Here is a 27,763-nt window from a genome sequence, read left to right on the forward strand (position 1 = left end):
TTTTGCTCCTTAATAACACCAAAACAGAAACATGATATTTCATTTAAAACAAAACAATGTAGTGTTGAAATAACTAAAAAACAGAAATAAAAATTTCAAAACAATGAAAAAGGCTGCTCTTATGTTTGCTACTTTTTAATATTCAATTATTTTAGGAAGCACTCGTCACACAGAATAACTACTTCGCATTAAATTCTAACTTTCTGTTTAACTTTAAAACTACAGAATTAAAATAACTTTCATTGGACAGGATTCTTTTTCTTCGAACTCGACCGTTAAAATGTTAAGACCGTAAGTTCCACAAAAGCGTTATTCGGATTTAACTGAAACGAGAGTAAAATTCCTTCGATACAAAAACGCGGTCTATGAAACAGGAGTCCGCCAATACTCGAAACGCGAAGCTTACAAAAGATGGGAAAATTCGTGCAGTCCTTTTCGCAGCTGAATCTGGGAATTACGATTATTCCACGAGGGACTATTAAAATCTCATTCCTTTGTGAAAAATCGCATATTCTCCGGCGTCGCTGTGTTAGTAAGTTTTGAAAGACCGAACTGCATAAAGAGACATTAAGGGAGAGAATCTTCGACACGGGGACCGGTGGATTCGAATATTATTCACGCTCAATTTAACTTATTGAGAGCCAAGAGAAGCTGCTTGATGGCCCGGGCTACAATAGCGTAACAATTAATCGCTGAATGGATTATCTCGCTGCTCCGTAATTTCCTGTCATTTATCAAAACCACCCCCTCTCCAGGATTCCTACAAAACACGTGCATCGTTAGCTCCTATATTATTCTTCGAGCGCCTTAGAAACTATTTTTGCGATTAAAATCTGAATAGATAATGATCAGTTTAACTGCTGTTCTGCAAAACGTAATAATGTTCCACTTAATTTTTGTCGCCATCGCCAGAAGGAACGTGAAAAGAGAGAACAACGTCTAAGAACATTATAGTTTCATTTATTTGTACACGTTCGTATTACTATTTATAAAGGGTTTTACACAACTAGTAATATGTAAACGTTGAAATGTTAATGCAATGACATTCTTTGTTCAGCATAAGTTGTTTTTAGTGTGATTTTACTGGGAACAGTAGTTGCAGCTAACGCGAATCCTCGTTAGTTTGTATATTCCAACAGAATCTTTTCGGATTTGTATTTTGTGTAGTTCTCATTCATAATTCTGACAGCTCTCCTCTGTTTCGACGACAACAAAAACTCTTCAATTGCGTAACGCGAGCTGTAATTCGAGCACGCGCACGAAATACTTTGTTAAGCTCGTGGAAACTAGCTCGTAACGTGTTCGGCGTGTTTCTTACGCGAGATGTATAAACGTACAATGAAATGGAGTGTGTGTTCTGCATTAAATTAAATTACAATCAATGAACAATTCTCGTTCGTTCGCCTCGCATTTATTGGCAATGCACGGCGAGCTCGAAAGTTGTCGAGAACCAAGAAGTAAAAGCAAACATGACTTAAAAGATTAAAATTACAATTAAAATTATACTACTGACTGGCTGCATCGTGAATAATTATACAGGGTGCCCCGCGTTACTACTTCTGAATACAACTTTTACACTTTGTTTGAGAGAAACTTGTCACGATTGCAAGTAAAAAAAGCGAAGCTACCAATTTCATACCAACTGCTCTAAAGTGTTCGTTAAAAGCGTATAAAATAGGGTATAAATACGTTTGTTGTAAACTGCTCTACAGGTAAACTAAAGAAGATTGAGACCGAGATGAGCTTGTCGTTCACCTCTTCACTCTTCGCGATATCCATCCACGATGCCCGATTCAATGGTACGCGCCAGCTTGGAGCCAGACCAAACTTGGCGACTTCCTGTTTTTCGTGTCTTTGGCCAACGCATGCCCGTGTGAAAGCCGCTTCGTCGCTGTCGAGCATCAGTCATATTCAATAGGGGAGATAATGGCAGCATAGTACAGACGTGTCTCAAAACAAGGCAATCGCTATCTCCGGCACTTCTTCTGCTGTTGCCGCGGCGAATGAGACAGTGGGAATGAGCAAGAGGGACTAAGAGCCATCGTATTTCGTGGATAAGGCAATAAAGGCAAGCTGGAAGGACTCAGTCTCAAAGGAAAGCCACTTTGTTTCGAGACAGATCTGTATTGGATAACTGGCAATCAACTACATTTTAGGCTCCTTTTCCATTTGAACCTGCTTCTTGACTCCCGCTAAGCGGCCTCAGACTTGCTCAGTTTACATGTACAGTATTGAATTAAAAGAAAATGGCGATGCGTGTAAAACCAGAATAGAAGTATAATAAAAATCTGTGCAACTTGGCAGAACTTCCCCAAAATAAAGCATAAAAAATATTCAGAATAGTAGTAACATGAAATGGGAGCCATGTAGCAACAATTTAAGTTTCTCGCCTTTTCCGTCGATTATAATTAAACTCAGGGCCGGCTTTAAGGAGGCGCAGGCAGGGCGGCCGCCCGGGGCGCCAAATTTGTAGGGGCGCCGCTGTATGCGGTTATTCTGCTAATTGATTTTTGTGCCCCTGGAGGGGCGCCATGATAATCTTGCCCGGGGGTGCCAAGTATGCTAAAGCCGCCCCTGATTAAACTCAATCGTACATTTCGTTAATGTAAGTCAGGGGTAATGTAGTCACTGCTTAAAAACTACATGAACTTATGTAAATACAAATTTATCGTATAATGTAGTGATTAAGTTGGGGCTCGTGCCATTTTACGACACGGCGCCTGCATACTGTATAAGGCAAAATTCATCGACTCTCTCGCGTGCACATTGTTACCCACTCGTTAATATCGATTTTACGTTATCGTTAAGGGTCTATTAAGAGGCGATCGCCAGATCAGTAAGCTACGGAACATAACAATAACGGTACAAAACTTCACGTGTTTTGTACTAAGCTTAACCAACTACGAGTTTTTCCACTGACCGATGATGGGAATCGAATCTGTACTAATCGCACCGCATTTTTTTCGTCTCCCATTTCTTTGTACTCTGAGGTAGATGGTACAACTATCGTTTCCCCGTCTTCAGTTTCGTTATAATTATACACTTCCTCCACTTGCTCCGAATCCTCGACTTTACACTCCAGCTCCTCGCTCTCGGTGAAAGTCATCTGAAAATTGTGAGATCACGTTGCAGTCATAAAATTTCGAACGGTAGCGCAACAAAATCTGTACGCACCTCGCCATCGACGAGATGGCCTACTTCTTCATCCACGACAGTTTCTTCCGCTGGAATATTTAATACGTCTTCTTCGTTATACATCTGATCATCGTTCTGCTCTTGTATAATAACGTGGTCTTTCAATTCAGTCACGTACAACTCAGTTTCCTCTAGCTGGAAAAATAATGAAAACAAGAAGGGCATTATTTAAGCGGGTTGACTAACTGGTGGCTCGCGGGCCACCGGGGGCACCTCCGCTTTGCTGCCACGCTGAACGGCCCCCTGCATATCTACCAGACTCTGACGATGGCAGTCGAAAAGAAAAGGAAAGAAGGAGGAATCCACTGCGATCGTCAGAGTCTGGTAGGTATGTAGGTATGCCGTTCAGCGTGGCAGCAAGGCGGCGGTGCCCCCGGTGGCTCGCGAGCCACCAGTTACTCAACCCTGATTTAAGCCATTACAGTAATCGCCCTTATGAGTCCGTTTCTTCGCCCGTTGAGAGTCCGACGACTATCCCCACCATTTCTTGGAAGCCTGCAGACGAAAGTGAGAGACCCGGACAACGAGCGAGAGGACACGAAAGCGTCGACACGAAGTTGCCGTCGAGTACGAAAGAGAGAAAGCATGATACTTTGTCTCGCTCCGTCTTTCAGCTCGAGCTCAGGCTCGACCCGCGTGCGGGCCCCTACAATGCATCGGCGTTTTCCGTATTTATAATACATATTGTAGGGGCCTGCACGGGGGTCGAGCCCAAGCTCGAGCTGAAAGACGGAGCGAGACATAGTATCATGCTATCTCTCTTTCGTACCCGACGGCAACTTCGTGTCGACGCTTTCGTGGCCTCTCGCTCGTTGTCCGGTTCTCTCACTCGCGCCACTGGCCGCGCGGAACCATGTCCGCAAGCCACTATGAGTCCGCCGCCAGCCCCGTTCGACGGACTCATAGCGGGCGATTACTGTACACCGTACCGCCACGATGTAGGATACTGCGCAAGGAAAGGGCATTTAATTACCTGATCGTTCTCCGCTTCGTCCATTAAAAGTTCTACATCGCCGTCAGGAATCGCTATCACCTGATCATCCTCCGTAGTGAGCCGCGGTTGATTAACCACAATAGTATCGTTTAGATGGCCCTAAAAAGGATAACGAGCATCGTTATTAACATCGCCGCAGAATTACAAAAGCTACATTGTCCTAAGGCAATGCATCAGATTCACCTGTGTTTGCATGTGAGCGTACAACAATGGTTTTCTCATAAAACCCATACCACATACTAAACATTCGTACGGCTTCTTGTCGCTATGTATAAATCGATGCGCATTCCTATTGTCTCTGCTATTAAATGCTTTACCACACACCTAAAATTCCATGGGGTGCCATTTCAAGTCAATAGAAATTACTATGACAATTTCGTATAATTACACGGTTTCGCGCTATACGCACCTCACAGAGGTAAGGTTTCTCTCCCGTATGTATGCGCATGTGCTTCTTGAAATGTTCGGGATAAACGAACGTCGCTGTGCATATTTCGCATTTGTACGGCCTCTCGCCGGTGTGCGCCGCTTTTATGTGATAATCCAGCAATCTTCGCCGCTTAAATCCTTTCCCGCAATCGTCGCACTTGTACCGTTTATCGTTGTAGTGTGTCGCGCGCTTATGAGACTGCAGATTCGACCTTTGGCTAAGGAGTTACAGAAATTGTAGCAAATAATTGCTATTCTCTCTAATTGGACAGTCACGCGAGTATACCTGAACGTGGCTCCGCAGAATTCGCATTGATAAGGCTTCTCCCCGGTGTGCGTCCTCTCGTGGTCTCTTATCTCAGCTTTGCGGGCAAACGCTTTGCCGCACATTCTGCATATATACGGTTTATATCCTGTGTGTACTATATTGTGCACCTCTAAATTATGTGGCGAGCCGAACGCTTTTCCTTTAATAATCATCACTTGCATTGATACTAGCATCTAGATATATGCAAACGATAAAAGGTGAATAAATAAATCGTACCACATTGATGGCAGATATACTCCTTTACGCCGTTGTGGGTCCTTTCGTGCTGATTAAGATTCTGTTGGCTCAAGAATGTTTTACTACACTGCGAACACTCGTACGGACGAGGTCGTATCTCGTGAGTTTTTACATGCGCTTTGTATGTATACTTAGAAGCAAAATCTTTCCCGCAATTCTCACACACGTAGGGGCGTACACCGGTGTGCGTGTTAATGTGCTCCTCCAATAAATTCCTCGAGCTGCGAAAATGACAGAAATTACGATATAATAAGCGTAGCGTTATTTAACTCCAGTAATTTAAGGAGTTATTCTTGTAATCACACCGCAAAATTCGGCAACATTCAGGTTTTTTTTTAATGAATACAATGAATAACAATGTCAAAGTTTTTTTTCATTTATTAATCTACTTATAATGTGTACGGAACAATTGTTTAAATACACTTTTAATTGTGTTTTTCAATGTTATCGGGAGTTCAAAATCTTCCAAATCTTCTATTCTTACTTGCAATTTTGAATGCGCGCATTATTTTTTGTTAAATTTTGACTTACGTGGCTAATTCTGGCACCTGCGATAGCGGCACTCATGATTAAGAATCAGCTTGGTTTTTCAGAAATCACTCCCGGCGTCTTTTTAAAGGCGCGATTTTGAACGCCCGACAACATTGAAAAAACACAATTAAAACTGTATTTAAACAATTGTTCCGTATACATTATAAGTATATAAATAAATGAAAAAAAGTTTAACATTGTTATTCATTGTATTCACTGAAAAGAAAAAGCCTGAATGTTGCCGAATTTTGCAGCGTGATTACCAGAACGACCCCTTAAGAAATATGCTCCGCGTGTACCTGTATCTTTTACCACACGTTTCACACGGCCAGGACTTCACTTGCGGATAATGTATCCGTTTATGAATTCTAAACAACCGCAGATTACTAAATATTCTATTACATATTTCGCATTGAAAGTCACCCTCCTCCTTAGCGACGTGGTCATCAAGGTGGAGAGAGAGCTCGTTTCTTTTCTTAAAATCGTCCCCACATATATCGCAAATGTATAAACGAGTTTCGTGTACGCTTTTCATGTGCGCAATAATCGATTTCGCATCCCCCACAGCTTTATCTTCTTCGTTTGTACATAATAAACAGGTATATATAGAACCGTCTCTAGTAACAATCTGAGAGGAAATAAATAGTTACAGATAATTGTTAAATATAATTAATTATTAAGCTGCGACCGCGCTCACTTGTTCCTGGGTAGCTTCAACTTTCGCCGCAATTTTCGACCGCTTTATCCTCTTTCTTTCTTCCGTATTACTTGTTTCGGCGATCGGTTCAAGTTTGAAGATAATTTGTTCGGACTCGCGAGATGGTTCCTCTTCTTCTTCTTCTTCTTCTAATCTTTCTTCTTCTCCCTCCATCTCTTGAGTTTCTGGATCATCCTTTAAATAAATTGTACGATATTATAACAATTCCATTCTGCCCAACCGAACCTTCCGATCTTATTTTCATCCATTACCTTCTCCACGTATCTTACTTCCAAATCTGCACCTTGGCTTTCTAGGTTCTCTATATAATCATGATCGTTGTATTCTTCCTCATTTTGCATGTCGGACAGTTTCTTCACAGTCTTCTTATAATTATTGAAGATCTCTAATTTCACTTCTGCGAGTCGACTCTCAAGTTCGTCGATCTACAAATTTTATCCACCCTTTAATTACCTTCGCTTTACTATAAGAAATATAGATATCGGTATGTTATTTACCTCGTTAAATAACTTATAGCATTTCTTACATATAACAAGAGAATGTACGTTTTCCTCGCTTAAATCTGTTTCTAATACAGCGCAAATTGTATCTACTAGTGGTTTCTCTGATACTGTCACAGAGTTCTCATTAAAAATACGTATACTATTTCTAGTGGACACGCCAACTTTACTGTTACATATCAGACAGTGCGTACTGTCTTTCTCCAAATCAGCCGTCATCTTTTAGGCGACTGTAACAATAACAGAAATATTGAAATAGGAGCTTGCGATATTACCGTTTAAAAGATTTTACTATAAAGCTTCCGATTAAGTCAAATGCAGGCATTTATTTAGCAAAATTGGAGATTATTCAAATGATTTCGAACAATTATCAGGATAAACTTCTTTTTATCCGGATAATCTACTTATCTGGGTAAGGATTATTTGTTATCGATAATGAGGGATTATGTGCACCAGTGTCTGAATACTCTCTTGATTTACTCGCTGAAGTCTAATGTATCCTTCTCTTTCCATATTCTAAAGGCAGGCTCTCACTATGCCTCGCTTCGGCTCATTTTATTCTTCCTCTGCTTCTCTTGTGTCGTTTGATAATTTGACTGACACTGTGCCTCGCCTTGGTGCGACTCCGAGCCACAGATTCTTCCTCAAGAATATTTTGAGGAAGAGAGGCGAGGCGTAGTGTGAGTGAATGCAACGCCTTCGCACAGGAAGAGGTTCTCTGAGCAACTGACGAAACGCATGAACTGAGGGAAGCTCCGGTAAATTCAAGTACGGAAAAATCAAGGCAACACGAGCCTAGATGTGAGTGCGAGAAGAAGCTGCGCCAAGGCGAGGCGTAGTGAGGCGAGGCCTAGCGAGGTGAGGCGTAGCGAGGGTCTACCTTAAATCTTCGACTATGAAATATCACTCCTACCGAGCTATCACGATAGCTCGGTGTCTACTGATAAGGCGATACATTGTCATCTACATTATTCGAGTAAACGTTTATGTATTTGGATAAATCTTGATTTAGCTTTCGATATAGAATTTAATAATGCATCGCTGAACACTGGTGGATGAGAAATGAATATCGTGTGACATTAGGGGTTGAGAAATGTGAAGCAGAGAGACGAGGATTAACAGCGAAGGACGAGAGGAAATGTTTAGACCAGGGCCTGTAATAAATTATACCGTTACCCTGTATGAAAGGAACAGTCGCGGGCATTTAACGGGAGAATGTTTAATTCTCATGATAAGCGTTTCAACGGACAGGGCCGAGGTCTATGAAAATCAGGTTTTCATAACGGTCTCTTCTTATGTAACAGCGCGCGGGCCTATGCCCGCGAACAAGGAAGCATCCATCGATACGGTGAGTCGTCAAACAATAACGCATTTGACGATTCGCTGGACGAGCGAGGGAACGATAAATAAGGCGGCGGGGCGTTGCGACGGGAGCGTTCGACGCAGCGTGCAACGAAGCGTTCCGTTTTTTAGCCGTATCGACAAGTAACTGCTAAAATCCAATAACCCTAACGATAACATGCCACGAGGAACGGTAAACAAAATATTTGCCTGCGTTCCTCGTCGAAATGAAGCGTTATAATAAACGTAAAAAGTTGCCAGCACTGACTTGAAATTTTCGTTTCTCTGTGCGAACGATTGGCAGCGAGCGAAACGGCAGACGGGTCTTGACGCCAACGCCATTTAAGTCCTCATGACAGGTAGGGACCGTCGGTCGCGGCTGAAAGTCCTGCGGAAATCTCACGACGAAAAACTTGCCACTTTATCCAGCGCGAGCGGAAATTTGATGTCTCCTCCGTCTCAGGTGGAGGCACACGGATTGCGTATGCACGCGCCGGATGCCCTCTATCGGACTCTTCGCACGCGTAACACAGCCATATTTTACAAAAATCTCAACGCTCTCCTCTATCCGGGGAGATTTTTACAAGCACGCTTGTGATAACGCGAAACATAGTTGCGCCGTTTAAATTACATCGAGGCATATGGGCCACGTTCGCATTTAAATGATGAATAACATCGCTTTTCCATTTTGAAGGGGGAGCCGTTTACGTGACCATGTTTCGAGGCATATCGGTATTAAATTTAATTTTAATAGAGATCCACGTATTCCAAGAAAATAGATTTCGTTTATTTATACTCATTTTATACAAATTTTCAATTACGTATGTGGTAATAGTCTTAAGATATTTAATGCGATTGATGTGTTTCTAATTATAGAAAGAGAGGAAAGACGTAATCGTGTTTTTTTCTCTCTCGCATCCCACGATCCAATCAGAGCATTCCGTTTCCGATTCCGTTTTCCTCTACAGATCGACTTTCGAAACGTGATGTAGGTAGTTTATGAAGCTACTGATTCAATTAATCGCCGCTAAGTCTTATAAAGTAATACGCCTATCTGTGTCAAGTATAGCTATAAATAGGAAGCAGTAGTCAAAGTCGGTCGGAGTATCTGCAATGCACGCCGATGCATGAAAATCCATGTTGCTTATTGAGTGGGCGATCGATGAAAAGCAGCCAGCAACGTGCGCGTCATCTGAGGCGCTTATTTTTACCGGATGATTTCTATGGTTACCTAACCATCCAGCGCCGCGTTACTCCGAACCCTTTCACTGCTAATTTCGTTATTCATGGTCACGACGTTCGCGTTTTTAAACTGCCGGTTGACAGTAGATAAACAAAAGCGCGTGATTGTTGGCAAGTGCTTCGATCAACTCTTTATGAAATGAACAAAAATGAATCGACGAGCAGATACGGACCCCTCGTCGGTGCAATCGATGAAGGGACGGGTAGTGCTAGATTTTTGGTACAGCAATTCTATCCATCACACGTAACATTACGATTCTTTCATTGTTTGTGTTTTAATAAAACCCTTGCCAAAAAATCTGTGTTTAATACAGGCTGTTACACTACCTATAGTCAACACTCTAGGGGGTGGTTATACAGGCGAAAATGAGACGAAAACCAAGAGTGGCGAAATTACGATGAAGGATTCGTTTTCGAGAAAATTGACTTTGAATTTCAACGCCTACGGTGCACGCGTATTTAGCCGAAATTCAAAGTCAATTTTCTCGAAAGCGAAGCCTTCGCCGGAATTTCGTCACTCATGATTTTCGCCTGTATAATCACCCCCTACGATGCAGCGTTTTATTAAAATGTTCGTGTATTTTCACTGCAAAATCATTTTACTCTGTAGATTGACTGTTACTAAGTTTATAACGAAAGATTCGATAATAAACGCTGTACTAAACTTATATTCAGGATGGATTTCAGTAATAGGTAATAACGTACGATCTCTGTTGCAGGTTTTCGCTGCGAAAACAGCCGAAGTGTTGACGTACCATCAGGTTTCAATATCGCAGTCGTATCCGAAAGAAGGATGGGTCGAACAAGACCCGATAAAAATTTTGGGCGCTGTTAGGGAATGCCTTAATCAGACTGTATATAATTTAAGGCAGCTTACCATAGATCCCAGTGATATCGTTGCGATTGGTATAACGAACCAAAGAGAAACCACGGTTGTGTGGGACTCTGTTACAGGAGAACCTTTATATAACGCTATAGGTAGTAACTTTGGTAATTATTTAGAAGTTTTCTATCTTCGCCGATTTCAATGATTTTTGGATATGTTGTCAAGATCAAGATTCTGAACAATTTTTTCCTATACATGTTACCGCCACACGACCTTCGTTTCCGAGATATTTGCGAAAAACTTCTGTTGATTTATTCCGATGCAACACATTTCACTTTCCAACTTGTCCCGGGTATTAGTATTGGTAGGGAATAGATTAGTGCGGGGGCGTGTAAAGCATGATAGCAAACTGATGTGAGTTTAGAGATTTGAATCAGAAACTTGCGGATGCACGTCAGCACCCCCGCGCTACTCTAGCCCCCATAAATACTAATACCCGGGGCAAGTTGGAAAGTGGAATGCGTTGCAGCGGAATAAGTCAAAAGAAGTTTTTCGCAAATATCTCGGAAACGAAGGTCAGCTTCGTCATTTGTTTTGTCCCATGCTGGCGCATATGCTGCCACGGGCGCGTACTATAGGTAGGTATACGGCAGAATACATTGTGTATAGGGAATTCAATCCCGGGATCCCGGCTGTTTTTTGCATTCCATTTTTATATTTTTCAGTTATTCATAAAGTAATTTACGTTTTTAAAAATTCTCGAAATTCTCGGGATAAGTTATAGCTTGATATATCAAATCCCGGGAGTTTTAGAATCCAAAAAACAGCCGGGATGCCGGGATTGAATTCCCTAATTGTGTAGTAGCAGCAGTTTTTTGCGAATATCTCGGAAACGAAGGTCGAGCGGCGGTAACATGTATAGGAAAAAGTTGTTCAGAATCGTGTCCCCGCCAACACATCCAGTAATCCTTAAAATAGGGGAGGATTGAAACCTTTTAAATAATTACCGTAACTTTTACTCGGTCAGTGGCTGATTTAACAGGGCGGCCGATGAGCAGTTGCCGCCTGGGCCCTTCCCGGACGGCCCCCCAGGGCCCCATTCCTAAAAAAAAATCGATTCTATCCAAACTATATTTTTTTTCAGTACTACTACCCTTAGCTCGCTTTTAGTAAACTACCTCTTCATTTTCTCGAAAAATGGGCTCCTCAGAACGTTTACCACCTGGGCCTTTTTTCTTAAATCCGCCACTGCTTATAGTAACAGTAAAGGGGGAAGCTGACTTTATCATTTTACAGTATGGATGGACATGAGAACTACGTCAATTGTAGATGATATATTAAAGAAGATACGTAATCGAAATAAGAACTACTTGAAGCCGCTTTGTGGCTTGCCTATTAGCCCGTATTTTAGTGCTTTGAAGCTAAAGTGGTTACTGGAGAATGTTCCTCGTGTCCGCGAAGCGCTCAGCCAGAAGCGATGCATGTTTGGCACGGTTGATTCCTGGTTAATTTGGGTAAGTCTCGTGGTAAGTTTCTTTCACAGAAATGAAGTAGCCGTAATGATTGTTTTATTGCAGAACTTAACCGGAGGAACAAACTTCGGCGTTCATGCGACGGATGTCACAAACGCTTCGAGAACGATGCTGATGAATATCACAACTTTAAAGTGGGACCCAACTCTGTTGTCGTTTTTTAATATACCGTCGGAGATTTTACCAGAGATACGCAGTTCGTCAGAAATATATGGTTATATTCAAGATGATATTCTAGCTGGGGTTCCAATATCAGGGGTACACAGTTTTGATAATTAAAATACGAGAGATGATACATTTAAAGGAACGTATTATAAGTAATTATTTGTTCAGTGCTTAGGCGATCAGCAATCGGCGTTGGTAGGCCAAATGTGTTTGCAGAGGGGACAAGCAAAGAGCACTTATGGCACTGGTTGCTTTCTTCTGTATAACACCGGAACCGCTGTAAGATCTGTCGTAAAGGCCGTCGCGCATTTTGACGAAGCGCGGCGAATCGAAGAAATTAATAATGTAGCATGCAGAAAAGGAAGCTTTGAGAAACGCCGACCATCGAGAAGTTTCCCGAATACGCTTGTAGACCACACGTGAGCAGAGGCGTTAACTCGTATAAATTAGAGGCCCGCAAAGGCATTTCCTTCTTCGCTGTTCCGAGAGAGAGTACGACCAATGGCCGCTCTCGGACAACTTAGGGACTCCGGCAGGAGAGTTCGACGATAATACCTGGACGCCTGCCCGGAGGGAGAACGCACTAGAGTCTGTTCCTGAACGCTGGACCGATATGGAGAATTCGGCGACAATACCTGGACGCCAATCGAACGGGAGAGTACAGAGTAACTCCTGGACGCCTCATTAGAATAAAGTCGAGTGCCGTAGGCACATTAGAATCCCATAAAATTGTATAAACGCAGCGAGACGCAACGTCTTAATTCCGAAATTTGTAGCCTCGTCCTATCGACCAAACCATGTATTCCTACCTAATCCGAATAAACCTTCTCTGTCCAGAAATTATCCTTGTATCCATTCACGAAGGCTACAATAATAATTAATTGTCGGTGCTTTTTTCTTTATATCGCCGCGCTTCGCCAAAACGCGCGACGGACTTTACGCTTCACGAGAATTTATTCCGATAAACGTTCTTATAGCAATATATCGTTTTGAAGATCGTAGATTCGTCTCATGGCTTGTTAACAACAGTTGCGTATCAATTGGGACCAGAAACGCCACCCGTGTACGCTCTTGAAGGTTCCGTAGCTATAGCCGGAGCTGTTATTCAATGGTTAAAAGACAACCTTGGGATAATATCGGATGTAAAAGAATCTGAGACTCTGGTCGAACAAATCCCCACCGATAACCGTATCACATTTGTGCCTGCATTTGCTGGATTATACGCTCCATATTGGAGAAAGGATGCGAGAAGGTAAATAGCACAATAGCGCGGCATCGTGATTATTTCATTGTTCGATAGTATAAAAAATCCTGAGCAATGTTACTGTCACATATCTCTTGCAAAGTATTATCGTTTCAGTGTTATATGTGGAATCACTGAAGACACTAATAGTACTCATATTATAAAGGCAGCATTGCAAGCCGTTTGTTTTCAGACAAGAGACATTTTAGAAGCCATGAGGCAAGATACCGGATTAACATTGTCTAAGCTGTTGGTTGACGGCGCAATGACTAACAATAATTTGTTGATGCAAATGCAAGCCGACATTTGTGGAATCCCAGTTGGTAAGTGGAATACCGTACGCGCGACTTTTAACCCCTTGCCTTGTAATACCGAGTGAGAACCGTGGTGCGGATTTCGGGCCAAACATGAGAAGCACGAGTGAGACTCGTGGTGTGTAATTGGCGCACCCATGTTTAACCCATCGCACCAGAGACTTCTGGTTCGACTACGGCACGCTCTGACGAAAATCAAATCATAAGGTAAGGGGTTAACGAGCGCTTGTTAGTCTTGTTACTTTCATGCGTGAGAAATTAAATAGATGAAATAAATGTTTGATTAAATGGACAATTTTACAAGAAAGTCAGGCCTTTGATGTGTGAGACCACTGCGCTCGGAGTTGCGATAGCGGCGGGAAATGCAGATGGTATACGTAAATGGGACATGAAAATAGATGCTGCCGTGCCAAGCGACACTTTTTTACCTTCTATAACTGAAAATGGTAAGTTCGTTAAACTCTTTGTGTTCGGTTGATACATGAAAACATGATATTTCGTACAGAACGAGACATACTGTATTCGCAATGGAAAATGGCCATTGAACGGAGCCTTGACTGGGAACCAATAATAGATACCACTGGTAAATAGAATTCTGCAATAATAACTCTACAGTAGAAATAGATTGTTTTGTAAACATTAGTCATTTGTTAATTGAACGAATGCTAAGCTTTACTTTCAGCTTTTCTTGCTCGAGTTCTATAAATTCTTTCTTATTAAAATTATTATTCCGCGTTGAGTTATCGTGTAATTGATTTGCAGAGGATTCAAAGGATATCCACAAGGCAACTGCCCCCGGCATTTTCCTGATAAGCACAATAATTCTGCTTATGATTGCTAAGTATCAATCTATGTTGTGACTCAATGAGTGCAGTACCATGTACTGTAGTTGTCTCAGATAACGCATTTAGGCCGGTCCTGTTTGCTATCGAGTGTTTACACAGATTACTCCGCAATGTAATTATACTGGTCACGAAACTTTGTAAAGATAACATTATTTATAAGCATGGAAAAGAAACTAAAGAGCAAATACAAATATAGGTGCCATAACACTGCGATTATTTTAATGCCGAATGAAACGCGGAAAATGAAACGCAACATTAGAGAATTGCGGTAATCAGCAATTTACTTTAAATACAATTGTTGTTTCGATCGTTGATATTAAATTGAGATGGTCGAGCATCGATTATTTGGACTGGAGGATTGTCTATTCCTTCACTTGTTTCAGTTAATTCGATATCGTTTACCTTCGATAATGTAGACACAGCATCCTAAGGAAACGAAGCATAAATATTTACAATTGGTGAGGCGAAGAATAGAAACAATGTTAAGTGTTACCATCAAAGTATCGGTGGTAGAAGTCTGAGCCGTAACAAGTGACGCAGCGAGCCAACTATCATTTCTTATATTATCAATGTGTATCCGTGTTCGTTGCGATACAAGTATTCGTGAGATAAGGGAACGACAAGCTCGAGACACCTTTGGGTCTTTCGGAAAGATAACTTTACTTTGTACTTGCTATATTACGAAAAGCAAATACGCTGATATAGGGGATTTTCTGCTGCGTTGCGTGGAAAAGCATTTCATATCGCGTCGGTTTTCGTCGCATTTCTTTTTTTTTTTTTCTTTTTAATGTACCTGGCTACCTTTAGAAGTTGATTGTAATTTGAGTCGTCGAATGGTAGTCTGCCATAAACCATTGCGTACAGTACTACGCCCATGGACCATACATCGGCTAATTGAGGTAGGTATGGGACTCCCCTTAATATTTCAGGCGAGGCGTAAGCGTAACTCCCGCAGAATGTTTCGCTCAGCGGAGCTATGCCATTCTTTGGTTTCATCTGTCCACGTGCGAAGCCAAAGTCAGATAATTTGATGTTGAAATTATGGTCCATTAAAAGGTTCTCGCATTTGATATCCCTAAGTGAAATCAACTAGTGACTTATACGTTTCAAGTACTACAGTTAATGCGTCAGGAATTTGGTGACAAATTTTATCAAGTTTCTTTACCTATGAACTACACCACGTCCGTGACAATAATCGATCGATTCCAATAATTGCCGAAACCATCTACGACTGCGTTGTTCATCGATATACGTATCGCGCCTTACTATATCTAATAAACTACCATTCTGTGCGTATTCCATAATAATGTATACTCTAAACATTAATACAGATATAATGAGGTGCGAATTAATGGCCGGGCACAATAAATCAACTAACCGATGGGTCGTTTCGATTGCTTGCAAAAAACGGATCAAGTTCGGATGCTTTAAGCCTTTAACAACTTCGATTTCCCGAGGCAGAAATTTCTTTAAGTATTCGCCGGGCGCTTGAAACTTTGAAACGATTTTTACCGCTACTTGACAATCATGTCGGTCAGATTGCGCAACCTTCGCGTTAGATATTTCAATGACAAATGTTTGCTCGATGCTTTCTCACGTGTTTATTAATTTTCATGAAATTGTCACATAACGTACTTTCACGGTAGCATACGAACCAGCGCCTATTGTTTTCCCAAGGGTATAACCATGCGTTTCGAGAACGGTTAATTTTTTCGATTTCTCATCATTCCTGTCGTCCAATAATTTTAAACCAGCCTTTTGGGATTTACCATCTGTTATTGATGCCGTTGCCATTTTAAGCGTGTGTAGTTATGCTGACTGTAGGTATCAAGATCGTTTGACTACAGCAGAACTCGGGGAATTCGTGTTCTTACATGTTTGTAAATGTTCTTACTTTAATTTCGATACCTGCAGTGGCGTCATTTTACTTGTTGAGTTACATATTTCAAGGAATTGTTTGGAAGTATTGACACTGCATGATTTTGCCTGTCAGTTTGGGGATTATGCATTGAAATTTGGCGCGATGCTCTTCGCGAAGTATGAAAAGATCAATTGCGAACAATTGAATTGCGATTTACTATCGATATCGTAACTTTATACGAATGTGTAATAGTAGTTTTTTAACCGACTTCAAAGGTGGAGGTTATAGGTTATAGGTTCAACCCGGATGTATTTTTTTTTGTTTGTCCGTGCATAACTCCTCAGCATATGGACCGAATTTGATGATCTTTTTTTTATTCGATAGAGGGCGATGACCCGGTGGTCTCATTCTACACTGCATCAATACTTTGCCAGTACTGGTTAATTCAAACTTCGCCTCATTACATAATTTGTATTTCATGCATTTTAGAGTATTTCCGCGTGTTGAGTTGTAAACCCCATATAACGAATTTGAGACGTATCCTTATTCTCACATTTTCAAGTCGCTTATTTTTGGAATCTTTCGTTTCTACTAGCAAACGGTTCTTTTTTTAAGAGCAGCTCTTTTTGTAGACCTACCCATATTTTTTATATAAATGTAGTTATATAACTTAAATAATTATAAAGTAAAAAATAAACAAATTTAAACAAAATTAAAATCGATTTAAAAAAAAAAGTAAAAATGCACTAAAAAGTAAAAAATAATCTTTTCCCTTATTTAATCTACGACTCTCAATTTTTTTAAGTCGGTGCTAGTTTTACACAGTGCAAATGATGAGGCGTCGACATAAAAACATTGATAGTTGTAGATTAAATAAGGAAAAAAATATTATTTACTTTTATAAATTATCCGTATCGTAATCGAAATTGACTTTTACCTCAAAAGGGGTACTTGGAATTTAATGGGTTTTCGCGGGACGCTCAATTTCGATTTACAAATATGATGCATTTGCAGGAGCCGTGAAGTGTGCAATTGTGATGTGTGATGTATCAGCTATAAAGTGTTTACTATGAATTGTGAAGTGTGAATCCTGAAGTTTATTGCGCATATAGTATTAAGTATTATAGTAGAAGTATTATTCCGCATTGTTTCTTTCATTCCCAACCGTAATATTTAGTTTTAATTCGTACCGTTACTATGTAGCGTTGCAATCTTATTCCAATCTGAATCGATAATGTCGAATGATCCAAAAACGGCAAAAGAGTCGTGAGCCACCTATCCGGGTGACTAAAATTCATATTAGCTGTCACATCTACACTCTATACCTCGTCTGTGCCAAAGTTCGCCAGTTCCATTCATTCAGATCGTATATAAACATCAGTTTAGTGTCAAGAATAAACACCCAAAGTACTAACTATGGCAGACGTATTAGACATTGATAATGCCGAAGAATTTGAAGTTGATGACGAAGGCGACCGTAAGTTTCTATCATCTTTAATTTCAGTTTTATGTTTGAGCGCGTAAGCATCGCTCATTGATATAACCTTTTCCCCTGCATTTCTGTCCGTATTCGGCGTATTCAAAATGCTTTTTTACGCATTGATGATAGTTTCCGAGAGTGCTTTTATCTGTCTCTTTCAGAGGGTATTGCCCGTTTGAAAGAAAAGGCGAAAAGGAGAAAAGGTAGGGGACACGGCGCAGAACTAGTCTCCACTCGTGACGATGTCGGTCATTACGAGTCGATGAATGTTGTTGAGGAGGATGACGACGAACCGGGTCCACAAAGATGTAAGAAAGATAATATTTTCACTTAAACTTTGCTCCTGGAGTAATGCTTTTATACCTAGTATCGTAAAATAAATAAACAATTAAGCATGCGGTTTATGTAAATTATTTCTTTAAAGATTCAGTATAGTAAAGAAAGCAATTTTTCATTTGCAGCTGTAGAAGGCTGGATTTTGTTTATAAATTCAGTACACGAAGAAGCGCAAGAAGACGACATTCAAGACAAATTTTCAGAGTTCGGACAAATTAAGAATCTGCACTTAAATTTGGACAGAAGGACAGGGTTCTTGAAAGGCTACGCCTTGGTGGAGTACGAAACTTTTAAAGAAGCACAGGCAGCAAAAGATGCGTTAAACGGGACAGAAATCTTGGGGCAACCTATCTCCGTTGATTGGTGTTTCGTGAAAGGACCAAAGAAGTAAGGATGTCGTCTGTTGGACAAAGGAAATATGTATTTTCTTAAATCACCGACACATTTCTTTCTTTTTACAGAATAAAGAAGAGAAGTCACCGAAGGCGATGAGAACAAAGTTATCACTATTAAACAATACTTATTTCCATTGTGTACGATTCCTTTAAATAAGAAAGATTGTTTTGTATTTCATAGACATTGTAAGAAATAAAATTCTGAGAATAATATAGTTTATGAGAAAAGCTGATAAATTATGTTCTGCAAATTTATTCCGCATAACGATTTCGTTTCAAAGGAATTTGAATTCGTAAAAATAAAATGTTGAGTAAACTGGATATTTATTATGCCTACTCCCTGAATGTGAACCTTGTAGTAACTAAACTATTAGAATTCTGTATAACAGATTGAAAGGAGGTAGTGTATGAACTAATAAAACAATTTTGTAAGGAGTAGAACGTTGTTCTCGGCGAGGGATTTAAGAAAAAAGGCCCAGGTGGTAAACGTTCTGAGGGGCCCATTTTTGGGGGAAAATGAAGACGTTTACTTAAAACGGGCTAAGTGTAGTAGTATAGAAAAAATACAGTGGTTGGATAAAATCATAATTTTTTTTTTAAGCTAGGGCCTTAGGGGGCCTTCTGGGCAGGGGCCCATTTTTTCGGGAAAATGAAGACGTAGTTTACTAAAAACGGGCTAAGTGTACTTAGTAATACGAAAAAAAATGTAGCGTTTGGATATCTATACATAACCATAATTTTTTGTTGGCATAGGGGCCTGAAGGGGCCTCGGCAGCAACTGCTCATCAGCCGCCCTGTTAAACCCGCCACTGGTTCTTCCATTTTTAATCAAGATTAAATTACGACTCGTAAATTCAAATATCAAAGGTTGAATGCCAGAGTTGGGCATCATTCGAAAGATCTCGAATAAGAATTGTGAATAAAATGAAATTATTCGAAAATAACGAATAATTTTTTATTCCCGAATAACTTATTCGAATAATGCCCAAATCTGATGGCAGAAATGTTTTCTCTCAATCTGATATTAATATGCCCATTTCGAGCTATTTATTTTACAAACAATTTTTATACGCAATTATATAGTCTCTGTTGTTCTTTGTTACAGAAAGTATCTTATTAAATAAGTCACTGAGTAAAGTATATTAGGCATAATAATTAAGGTTAGCTTTCTTCTTTGCTTGGACTTCATTAATGGCTTCCATTAAGTCTTCATGCGTGACTGCAGTTGCGTTGCGTCTCAGTGCTATCATACCCTGTTTAAAAGAATGAAAAAGAGATTGATTAATCCAAATATTCGTTAAATTACCACCATTAAGCATAATTCTATTACGCACCGCTTCCACGCAAACGGCTTTACACTGAGCGCCGTTGAAATCATCAGTGGATCTTGACAATTCTTCGAAATTCACATCCGGAGACATGTTCATTTTCCGCGAATGAATTTGCATGATACGCGCTCTGGCTTCTTCATTCGGGTGTGGGAATTCTATTTTCCTATCCAAGCGACCAGACCTCAACAAAGCCGGGTCTAAAATATCTACTCTGTTCGTAGCTGCTATCACTTTGATATCCGCAGTCGAACTAAATCCGTCTAGTTGATTCAATAGTTCCAGCATAGTACGCTGCACTTCTCTGTCGCCAGCTTTTTCGGAATCAAATCTTTTCGTACCGATCGCGTCCAACTCGTCGATGAAGATAATCGCCGGTGCCTTCTCTTTCGCGAGCGAGAATGCATCCCTCACCAACTTCGCGCCATCTCCGATAAACATTTGAACGAGCTGCGGACCGGCCAGCTTCAGGAAAGTTGATTTTGTCTGTGCGGCGCAGGCTCTGGCTAACAAGGTCTTGCCAGTTCCAGGTGGCCCATACAGAAGCACACCTTTGGGAGGCTGAATACCGAGGTTGACGAATTTCTCTTTATGCGTCATGGGTAAGACAACAGCTTCTATTAATTCCTGAATCTGTTTGTCCAAACCACCGATGTCCGAATACTGCTCGGTGGGTCTCTCGTCCACTTCCATAGCTTTCACTCTCGCATCATATTCAGCTGGCAATGTTTCAAGAACAAGGTAGCTGTCTTTATTCACACCTACTAAATCGCCAGGCTTCAATGCTTCCGCATCGACTAAACCGATCACAGGTAGAAAGTAAGTTTGACGGGTAGACGTTTTAATGACCGCGCATTTGCCTTTTCTCTGAGCGTCCAGATCGACAACTGCGCCATCCTCCTCTCCCATATCCTGAGGATCTACGTCCAGCAACTCTATCACGTTGGATACCAGATATGGCAAGGTTTTATTCACTTTAATCTTCTCCGTGTTCTCCTTGATTTTGTCGTTCTGTGCCTGCAGTTCGTGAGAGTTGCGCATCACCTCGCTCTTCATAATTTTGATCTCATTGTCTAACAAACGTGTGCGCGATACAATTTCATCCGTGGACATTCGTAAGACGTCCTCACCTAGGGTCTCCTGTAAAAATATATTTCGGTGGTCTTCGTTTTGTGTTTGAAATAGAAAGTAGCAGCTGTACTTCTAGAGTTAACCATAATACGAGAAAGCGTCGATTTAATAAATAGGCATTACTGAACCTACATTTCGTTAAATTCTTGACGTTAAAAGTTATGCGTTATAATATACATGTATCAAATTGTATCCTAGTCATTCGTTTATATGTGCTTGTCATTCCATCATAACCTACAGAAAACAAATTCGTATTTCATACCTCTCCATCTTCCCAGATAGATTTATCCTCGAGAGTGGCCATTTATACTAACAAATTCGTTATCCTTAAAATGTAAAGCCTTTTAAATATGTTACTTGTTTATAACTTTCTGAAATTCTGTTCAGCAGGATAGTCAACGAATAGTCGTCTAATTCGTCGAATTTAAAATCCGTTTCTATAACGTTTCGTAGTCTATGGTTGAGAAAAAGTGTACGCACGGCCGGCTTATTCCATTTTGTCCATATTATTGCAAATACACGACTAAGAATTTTTTAATTCCACGCTGTTTTAGATTTACTTTTAGTTTCAAGCTTTGATAATTCACAAATTTGCTATGATCGGTCGGTTCACTGAAAAAAGAGGTTATATGGATGACTGGATCACTATGCAAACGTATTTCTTTATTTAGTTGCAATCTGAGGTCCTAGACCTCTTGTAGAAAAATCGCAGCACATTATGTTATGTAACTGCAATCGAGAATAAGTTATTTGTTATGGCTCTAACATGATATTTAAAAATTATTCAATTTATGGACTGTAGGGTTTTGTGTTTGTATATTGTCTGCTGTATGATTGGTTTGCGCGCGGCTTTTCCAATTTATGGAATGAATGAAGTGGATGCGTTCCAATGAGCGCATGTAATTGGTGGCATTCGCAACACATCGCAAGTGAGAGAAATTCTAGGGAATCGTACGATGCCACTAATTTCATGCGCTCAATGCGCGAAACGGAACAGACCCAATGTTTTATGTTAATGTACAACTTGGTTATTCTTTTCAGAATATGTATATTTTGTCTTTGCGCTGGTAAGGCATGTTTTCTCTGAGTTCCATAATTGAAGAGTCCTTGTAGAAAACACTATAAATGCCAAAATCAAATTCTATATGCGGTGGTGTACATACAGCACTGCCAAATAAAAAGATGATGACCGTGATCACCCCACTCCTGCCTCCCGAGATTCTCGTCTGACTTTGGGCGGTATTCTCAGTCGCTACTTATTCTTAAGCAAATGCTTAAGCATGCGGCATCCTCTACTAACCTAGTAGCTAGTAAAGGATGCCGAATGCTTAAGAATTTGCTTAAGAATAAGTAGCGACTGAGAATACCGCCCTTTGTCTGTCTTCACAGACTTCACACTCAGTGCACGGAAAAAGGTCTGCACCGTGGTAAACGGTGCCAGCATTTACGGTGCCCACTTTTCGAGCACCGTTCCAATTCAAAGTTCGCGGTAAGGGAAGCGATACGATTAAATCGGGTAACACAGTGGTTATACATGCCGAATGCATCCGAAGCTAATCGACGTGCCTGTATCTGAACCTCTGCCTTGTCCCCTCCAAGCCTACCTTCCCCTCACCGATAGTCCCAGCTTCTGCTCCGTCTATATATATTTATGCTTAGGCCCCGCAGCAAAGAGGAGATATAATAAGAGGCGTCACTCCGGGCGGAACCTTTGAAGTCCTTACTTGACCTTGGTATTTAAAGTGGTTGTCTATTCGAGCGGGATATTTAAATCGACTAAATGTATCTTACCGCAATTTGCTGATTATTGTCGAAGTTTACCGTGGTTTACCGATCATTGCCGAATGGGCATTTAAATTGGTTGTCTAGTGATTTCCCTAGTTTATGTCTATCCTTGTCGAGTGACGCCTCTTATTATATCTTTGCCCGCAGCTTTGTGCTTCGTCCATTTAATTCTTAGGTCCATGTTGGCTTGGCTTGACGGTGGCGCCGTTTCGTTTCCCACCTACGCACATGATGTAAGGATATAAGGTGTGCTCGCTGAGCGGCTCATTTTCGTCTTTTACTGCGCATTCCAAATTTCCACCATATTAAAATATGTATGTATATGAATGCACGTGCAAGTGGTACGGACGCATATCGAAATGTTGACAAATTCATTCTATCCTATTGGTTGACAATCCAATATGAAAGATCTTGGGAAGAGTATGTTATTGGCTAATTTGAAAAGGGTGCGCAAGAACACACCTTACATCCTTACATCATGCTTACGCAAATGCTAAGCATGCGGCATTCTCTACTAACCTAGTAGCTAGTAAAGGATGCCGAATGCTTAAGCATTTGCTTAAGAGTAAGTAGCGACTGAGAATACCGCCCTTAGCATTGATTGGTTGATTGACGTTGCGGCGCCACCGCGCGCACGCGTGGCGTTCCCCCACCCGTAAATAATCTACGCAGTACGGCATTTCCGCCCCACGCTGTTTCCGCCCCACGCTGACCACAACACGCCACGGCGCCACGCTTTCGAATTCATACAATACTTTCGTAGTCGCTACGTGATACTTTTTGAATTGTACCGTTTTTTAGAGGTGTACAGTGTTTTATTTAAGATCCAATATGAGCAAAGAATTAGGTAAGACAAATATTTAATACTTTTGCATCAGTATAATTTTAGAAATGAGCTTTTCCTAAAAAATTAAAGTATCTTTTTGCACAAGGATAGGCTAAATATTATGTTCATCACTTTCATCTTTTAATATTTATTCTCTTGAATTCTTTTAGTATTGTTGCGCCGGGGTCATTCCGTTTTCTGATATTAGAAATGTACTAATAATGGATATTTTATACAGGTATCGATACCAGTGCTGCTGGACGCAGCAATGCAGCTATTAGAAACTCAGATACAGAGACTGATTCAAGTAAGATATATCTTTACTTAAACTTTCATTTTCACTTTCTTTTTTTAATGATTATTTTATTGAAATTGGTTTTCAATATTGTATGAATAATAATTAATATTTTATGAATAGACAGTGATATCGTCCCTACTGCAAAGAAAGTAAGGAGGCAAAGATTTCGCGAAGCTTGGCTAAAGGACCCACAATTTCAATTGTGGCTTCAAGAAACCGAGAATCCATACCAAGTCAAGTGTAGAGTTTGCTCCAAATTTCTAAAAGCTGGCAAAACTTACCTACAACAGCACGCCAACACTACAACGCATAGCGTTAACATGCAACGGAAAGCAGTAGCATCAATTTCTGTACTTAGCAATGCCGCTAATACAAGCAGCGATACCAGTGTGACTGTCGTTGCTGTAGGTAGCAATGCAGCTATTACCAGCTCAGAGAATGATTCAAGTAAGATATATCTTTTATTTAACTTTCTTTTTTATTTTTTTTTTCAATGATTATTTTATTGGAATTGGTTTTCAATATTGTATGAATAAAAAGTTAGTATTTTTAATGATCATTTGTTGAAAAATTAAAGTATGTTTTTAACAAGTATATGCTAAACATTATGTTCATTACTTTGTTCTTTTTTAAAAATTTTGTAGTCTGTATTGTTACGATATTAGAAATGTACTAATAATGGATATTTGATACATAGACGCTGATGTCAGCATTGCTGTACCTATCAGAGCCAGTACAAGCTCAGCTATCAAGGATAACTCAAGTAAGATATATCTTTAAGAGTTTTTTTTAAATTATACATGTATAAAGTGAACAGTTTCTTTTGTCAACGATTATTTTGTTGAAATTGCTTTTTAATATTGTATGAATAAAAATTAGTATTTTTTTTGTTGAGTAGGCAGTGATAGCTGCTTCGTTGCCCACCCTGCAACGAAAGCAAAGAGGCGTCAAGCATTTCGCCAAGCATGGCTCAAGGATCCAAACTTTAAATCCTGGCTTCAAGAAGCTGAGGATCGGTACAAAGCAAGATGTGCAGTGTGCTGCAAAAATTTGTTGGCGGGCAAAACCGAACTGAAAAAACATGCAGAGAGTCTAACGCATAAGATAAACATGCAATGTAGAACTTGCACTTGCACTTGCCACCGCACGTAGAGAAATTTTTGCATTTACTCACAGCGAATTCGGTAACTCGCACTGACTCTGCACTGGTGCCAAAAAGTGACTTGGATTGGTTGATTCTTATAGAGCTATCTTCGTTTCTATCAGAAACAACCAATCCAAGTAATTTTCTGGCACCAGTGCAGAGTCAGTGCGAGGTACCGAATTCGTTATCATATTTTTTGCGGACTCCAAAACGACAGAACGGTTTTAAACTTTGCACAACAGAAAATGCTACTGCCATCAGCAACTAGATGGCTAGCACTATCGCAGTGTGTATAAAGAATTTTAGAGCAATGGATACCTTTATTTTCTGTCTTCGGGTTGGCAGTATTTGAAGAAGAGTCTGAAGTCGCACGAAAAATATTAGACACTTTTAATTGCCCACATACCAAGCCATATTTGCAGTTTTTAAATCACATATTAAAGATGTTTACTGCGATTAACACATTATTTCAGAGCTCGGAAGTTTTAGTTCATTGCTTACTCCCTGAGTGTTACATATTGTTAAGATCATTGGGAAGCAATTTCATACTGTCTGAATATATTATGGAACCAAATATACACCAAATAGATATACGTAACGAAGCAAATTTAATGCCACTGGAAACAATTTTTCATGGAACAGACTCTATGAGAACAATCAATGAAATTAGAAATAGTACTGGTGGAGGTGATAAAAAAAATCTAGAATTTTATACAAACATAAAGAAATGTTATCAATCGGCCTTCAAAAATATTGTTGAAAGAGTGCCGTTTAATGAAACACTCTTAAATTCACTCGAATTTTTAAATTCGCATATAGCTGTAATAAACATGACAATCATCAATTGGACTCTGTTTTAAACAAACTTAAATCCAAAATTGATTCTGGCAGTGTAATAGATGAATGGCGTTTAATACCATTCCATTTTCGAAACGAGGAAAAGGAAAACTTACTGGCACTGCGTATACCTTGCTTCTGGAATAAAATTAGAAACACTAAGAATAAAATGGGGGAATATATATTTCCAGAGATAGCAAAACTAGCACGGCTGTGCTTGTCGTTGCCCCGTTCTAACGCTGACGTTGAACGATTTTTTTCCACTGTCACAGAGATAAAAACAAATCACAGAAACAGATTGACGCCATAAACGATTGCTGCACTAGCTAGAATTAAATTAGATTTAAAGAATAAAAATGCTACTTGTTTCAATTACGAAATCACAGACATGATAAATTTATTTAATCAGAACATGTATACGGTAAAATCTATACCGAAAGAACTCAGTGGAATTTTATTTCCGGATGAGATGGATGAAAGTGGCATCGAGAGTATCGAAAATTAAAAAATATAGTTAATATGTATATATTTCTCCTATGTGTACATTACATTATACTGTAACTGTAATCTTAAGTTTTGTACTATAAGTTTTATAATTTATGTAAAATTTGTATATTTTGTAAATACTACATAGAGACAACATAATATTCGTTATACATACATAATGTTATATCATTGTTTAAATTTAGCATAATTAGTGCCTAAATAAATAATATTTCCATTATTATTTTGTTTTCTTTTATATCTCATCAATATTACATATACCCGTGTGCTTCAAACGTAATTACCGATTAGTATCACAATTTATAACAGTGGCGGGACAAGCATGTGACGTCGCTTGGCGCTGGCGTCGGTTCGTTTCCCATCATGGCGTCTCACACACACACACACACACGCATATACCGCCACTGCTGTAGATGTCCCCCCCCCCTTATCGTCTTATCGCTGCGAGGGTATTTCCCGGCAGTGTTTCGAATTATTCTGCAGCTTAGAGCATATAAACATGGAGGAAGCATGCAATGGGCGAAAATAACGGCGGTAAAAAGAGAAAAATATACATGATGGACACCCTCTCTCTTTCTAGCGCCAGGGGCGACAGTGTTTTTCTTTTGATGTTAGAAAGAAAGAGGGTGTCTCCAATGCAGTGATGGGTTTACTACGATACATCGAATTTACTACGTGACGCGTAGAAAATGTAAATAATTGTATAAAATGTAGAAAATGTAAAAAATTAAAATACAAACACTATTAACCTCTAGCTATTGTATTGAATTTTACTGCACAATATTTTAAATTACTTTAAAAAGAAATTTTGGAATGTAATTTATAAAAATTATAAATAATTTGAAATTGTTTCGTAAATTTCACATCTTTGGTGTGCAAAAGATACTCGAATTTTTACATATATCAACATGGATTCTGAAAAAATTGAAAAAGCTTTAGTACAGATTATTTCTTTGGGTGTAACATTCCGTTTAGTATTATTGAATCTGACCACTTTAGGAACAAATGTTCCTAAGAATGCATTGTTGAATAATTTACTTCACGAAAAATTTCAAGATTACAAAAAATCATTAATCAGTGTGGAAGCCAAATATGCAGCTCTACTTTTAGATGGTTGGAAAAATTCATCATCCAATAATAAGTATGTTGTTGCGATTCTGAATGTAATGAATACAATATGTCCATGCAGGTTATGGCATTCCACAGTCTGCAACGGTTTTTTCAAACAATATGATTTTATTCAGTAAAATAAAAGAACGTAATAAAGATAAGCTATTTACTACGTCTTATTCTACACGTAGGAAATTCACTTTCCTACGTTAAGTAAAATACAGGGTCATCCGTTAAAACTGCAACCTATGCGTGCGCGGACAGACGAAAATGGCAACACGAAAATGG

At 39.7% G+C, this 27,763-nt stretch overlaps 6 protein-coding genes across 13 annotated transcripts; 3 read left to right on the forward strand and 3 right to left on the reverse strand.

Moving 5' to 3' along the window:
- Positions 1 to 940: 940 nt before the first annotated feature.
- Positions 941 to 8,886, reverse strand: LOC143375490 (uncharacterized). Of its 3 annotated transcripts, none has more exons than XM_076824672.1 (12): positions 8,542 to 8,884; positions 6,930 to 7,162; positions 6,702 to 6,857; positions 6,412 to 6,606; positions 6,014 to 6,342; positions 5,163 to 5,404; positions 4,905 to 5,085; positions 4,599 to 4,836; positions 4,373 to 4,513; positions 4,169 to 4,288; positions 3,175 to 3,330; positions 941 to 3,106 (listed from the first exon to the last, which is right to left on the reverse strand). In XM_076824672.1, exons 2-12 carry the CDS (start codon positions 7,149 to 7,151, stop codon positions 2,873 to 2,875), a joined length of 2,214 nt encoding a protein of 737 aa, XP_076680787.1. In that variant the 5' UTR covers positions 7,152 to 7,162; positions 8,542 to 8,884; the 3' UTR covers positions 941 to 2,872. The 3 variants fall into 3 exon arrangements, with proteins under 3 accessions (XP_076680787.1, XP_076680786.1, XP_076680788.1); XM_076824671.1 differs by having other exon boundaries at positions 6,684 to 6,857; positions 8,542 to 8,883; XM_076824673.1 differs by lacking the exon at positions 4,373 to 4,513 and having other exon boundaries at positions 6,684 to 6,857; positions 8,542 to 8,886.
- Positions 8,056 to 14,647, forward strand: LOC143375493 (glycerol kinase 3). Of its 5 annotated transcripts, none has more exons than XM_076824675.1 (10): positions 8,056 to 8,280; positions 10,235 to 10,493; positions 11,638 to 11,855; positions 11,919 to 12,131; positions 12,207 to 12,317; positions 13,016 to 13,290; positions 13,399 to 13,604; positions 13,904 to 14,041; positions 14,101 to 14,178; positions 14,358 to 14,647. In XM_076824675.1, the coding sequence occupies exons 1-10, from the start codon at positions 8,071 to 8,073 to the stop codon at positions 14,453 to 14,455; spliced, it is 1,806 nt and encodes a 601-aa protein (XP_076680790.1). In that variant the 5' UTR covers positions 8,056 to 8,070; the 3' UTR covers positions 14,456 to 14,647. The 5 variants fall into 5 exon arrangements, 4 of the variants coding, with proteins under 4 accessions (XP_076680790.1, XP_076680791.1, XP_076680792.1 ...); XM_076824676.1 differs by having other exon boundaries at positions 13,034 to 13,290; XM_076824677.1 differs by lacking the exon at positions 8,056 to 8,280 and adding an exon at positions 9,253 to 9,735.
- Positions 14,648 to 14,701: 54 nt separating this feature from the next.
- On the reverse strand, positions 14,702 to 17,474 carry LOC143375510 (testis-specific serine/threonine-protein kinase 3). Its single transcript, XM_076824708.1, has 7 exons — positions 16,335 to 17,474; positions 16,076 to 16,258; positions 15,819 to 15,988; positions 15,606 to 15,755; positions 15,242 to 15,515; positions 14,934 to 15,113; positions 14,702 to 14,866 (listed from the first exon to the last, which is right to left on the reverse strand). The coding sequence occupies exons 2-7, from the start codon at positions 16,232 to 16,234 to the stop codon at positions 14,726 to 14,728; spliced, it is 1,074 nt and encodes a 357-aa protein (XP_076680823.1). The 5' UTR covers positions 16,235 to 16,258; positions 16,335 to 17,474; the 3' UTR covers positions 14,702 to 14,725.
- Positions 17,475 to 17,617: 143 nt separating this feature from the next.
- Positions 17,618 to 18,833, forward strand: Tsu (40S ribosomal protein S12 homolog tsunagi). Its single transcript, XM_076824700.1, has 4 exons — positions 17,618 to 17,778; positions 17,943 to 18,089; positions 18,243 to 18,504; positions 18,579 to 18,833. Exons 1-4 carry the CDS (start codon positions 17,718 to 17,720, stop codon positions 18,607 to 18,609), a joined length of 501 nt encoding a protein of 166 aa, XP_076680815.1. The 5' UTR covers positions 17,618 to 17,717; the 3' UTR covers positions 18,610 to 18,833.
- A 698-nt stretch (positions 18,834 to 19,531) lies between these two features.
- Rpt5 (26S proteasome regulatory subunit Rpt5) lies at positions 19,532 to 21,584 on the reverse strand. The gene is made up of 3 exons (XM_076823982.1): positions 21,234 to 21,584; positions 19,847 to 20,980; positions 19,532 to 19,765 (listed from the first exon to the last, which is right to left on the reverse strand). The coding sequence occupies exons 1-3, from the start codon at positions 21,273 to 21,275 to the stop codon at positions 19,655 to 19,657; spliced, it is 1,287 nt and encodes a 428-aa protein (XP_076680097.1). The 5' UTR covers positions 21,276 to 21,584; the 3' UTR covers positions 19,532 to 19,654.
- A 1,946-nt stretch (positions 21,585 to 23,530) lies between these two features.
- On the forward strand, positions 23,531 to 27,540 carry LOC143375038 (uncharacterized). 2 transcript variants are annotated; one of them, XM_076823747.1, is made up of 4 exons: positions 23,531 to 23,889; positions 24,001 to 24,327; positions 24,578 to 24,643; positions 24,779 to 27,540. In XM_076823747.1, the coding sequence occupies exons 2-4, from the start codon at positions 24,201 to 24,203 to the stop codon at positions 25,030 to 25,032; spliced, it is 447 nt and encodes a 148-aa protein (XP_076679862.1). In that variant the 5' UTR covers positions 23,531 to 23,889; positions 24,001 to 24,200; the 3' UTR covers positions 25,033 to 27,540. The 2 variants fall into 2 exon arrangements, with proteins under 2 accessions (XP_076679862.1, XP_076679861.1); XM_076823746.1 differs by having other exon boundaries at positions 23,531 to 24,327.
- Positions 27,541 to 27,763: the final 223 nt, after the last annotated feature.

The sequence above is a fragment of the Andrena cerasifolii genome, chromosome 12 (assembly GCF_050908995.1).
Source record: "Andrena cerasifolii isolate SP2316 chromosome 12, iyAndCera1_principal, whole genome shotgun sequence".
In the NCBI taxonomy this organism is placed as follows: domain Eukaryota; kingdom Metazoa; phylum Arthropoda; class Insecta; order Hymenoptera; family Andrenidae; genus Andrena; species Andrena cerasifolii.

Coding starts and splice junctions, on each gene's coding strand:
- LOC143375490 (XM_076824671.1), bottom strand. CDS start 7,151: ATGACGGCTGATTTGGAGAAAGACAGTACGCACTGTCTGATATGTAAC. Junction 5,086..5,162: donor GTATATCTGCCATCAATGTG/GTACGATTTATT, acceptor TGATTATTAAAG/GAAAAGCGTTCGGCTCGCCA. Junction 4,514..4,598: donor AGAAACCTTACCTCTGTGAG/GTGCGTATAGCG, acceptor ATGGAATTTTAG/GTGTGTGGTAAAGCATTTAA.
- LOC143375493 (XM_076824675.1), top strand. CDS start 8,071: ATGTTTAGACCAGGGCCTGTAATAAATTATACCGTTACCCTGTATGAA. Junction 8,281..10,234: donor AGGAAGCATCCATCGATACG/GTGAGTCGTCAA, acceptor TCTCTGTTGCAG/GTTTTCGCTGCGAAAACAGC. Junction 12,318..13,015: donor TGTATAACACCGGAACCGCT/GTAAGATCTGTC, acceptor ACGTTCTTATAG/CAATATATCGTTTTGAAGAT.
- LOC143375510 (XM_076824708.1), bottom strand. CDS start 16,234: ATGGCAACGGCATCAATAACAGATGGTAAATCCCAAAAGGCTGGTTTA. Junction 15,114..15,241: donor ATTACAATCAACTTCTAAAG/GTAGCCAGGTAC, acceptor TTCGTAATATAG/CAAGTACAAAGTAAAGTTAT. Junction 14,867..14,933: donor CTACCACCGATACTTTGATG/GTAACACTTAAC, acceptor TCGTTTCCTTAG/GATGCTGTGTCTACATTATC.
- Tsu (XM_076824700.1), top strand. CDS start 17,718: ATGGCAGACGTATTAGACATTGATAATGCCGAAGAATTTGAAGTTGAT. Junction 17,779..17,942: donor AGTTGATGACGAAGGCGACC/GTAAGTTTCTAT, acceptor TGTCTCTTTCAG/AGGGTATTGCCCGTTTGAAA. Junction 18,505..18,578: donor TTCGTGAAAGGACCAAAGAA/GTAAGGATGTCG, acceptor TTCTTTTTACAG/AATAAAGAAGAGAAGTCACC.
- Rpt5 (XM_076823982.1), bottom strand. CDS start 21,275: ATGGCCACTCTCGAGGATAAATCTATCTGGGAAGATGGAGAG. Junction 20,981..21,233: donor CTATCTGGGAAGATGGAGAG/GTATGAAATACG, acceptor ATATTTTTACAG/GAGACCCTAGGTGAGGACGT. Junction 19,766..19,846: donor AAGCCGTTTGCGTGGAAGCG/GTGCGTAATAGA, acceptor TCTTTTAAACAG/GGTATGATAGCACTGAGACG.
- LOC143375038 (XM_076823746.1), top strand. CDS start 24,201: ATGCAACGGAAAGCAGTAGCATCAATTTCTGTACTTAGCAATGCCGCT. Junction 24,328..24,577: donor CAGCTCAGAGAATGATTCAA/GTAAGATATATC, acceptor TTTGATACATAG/ACGCTGATGTCAGCATTGCT. Junction 24,644..24,778: donor AGCTATCAAGGATAACTCAA/GTAAGATATATC, acceptor TTTGTTGAGTAG/GCAGTGATAGCTGCTTCGTT.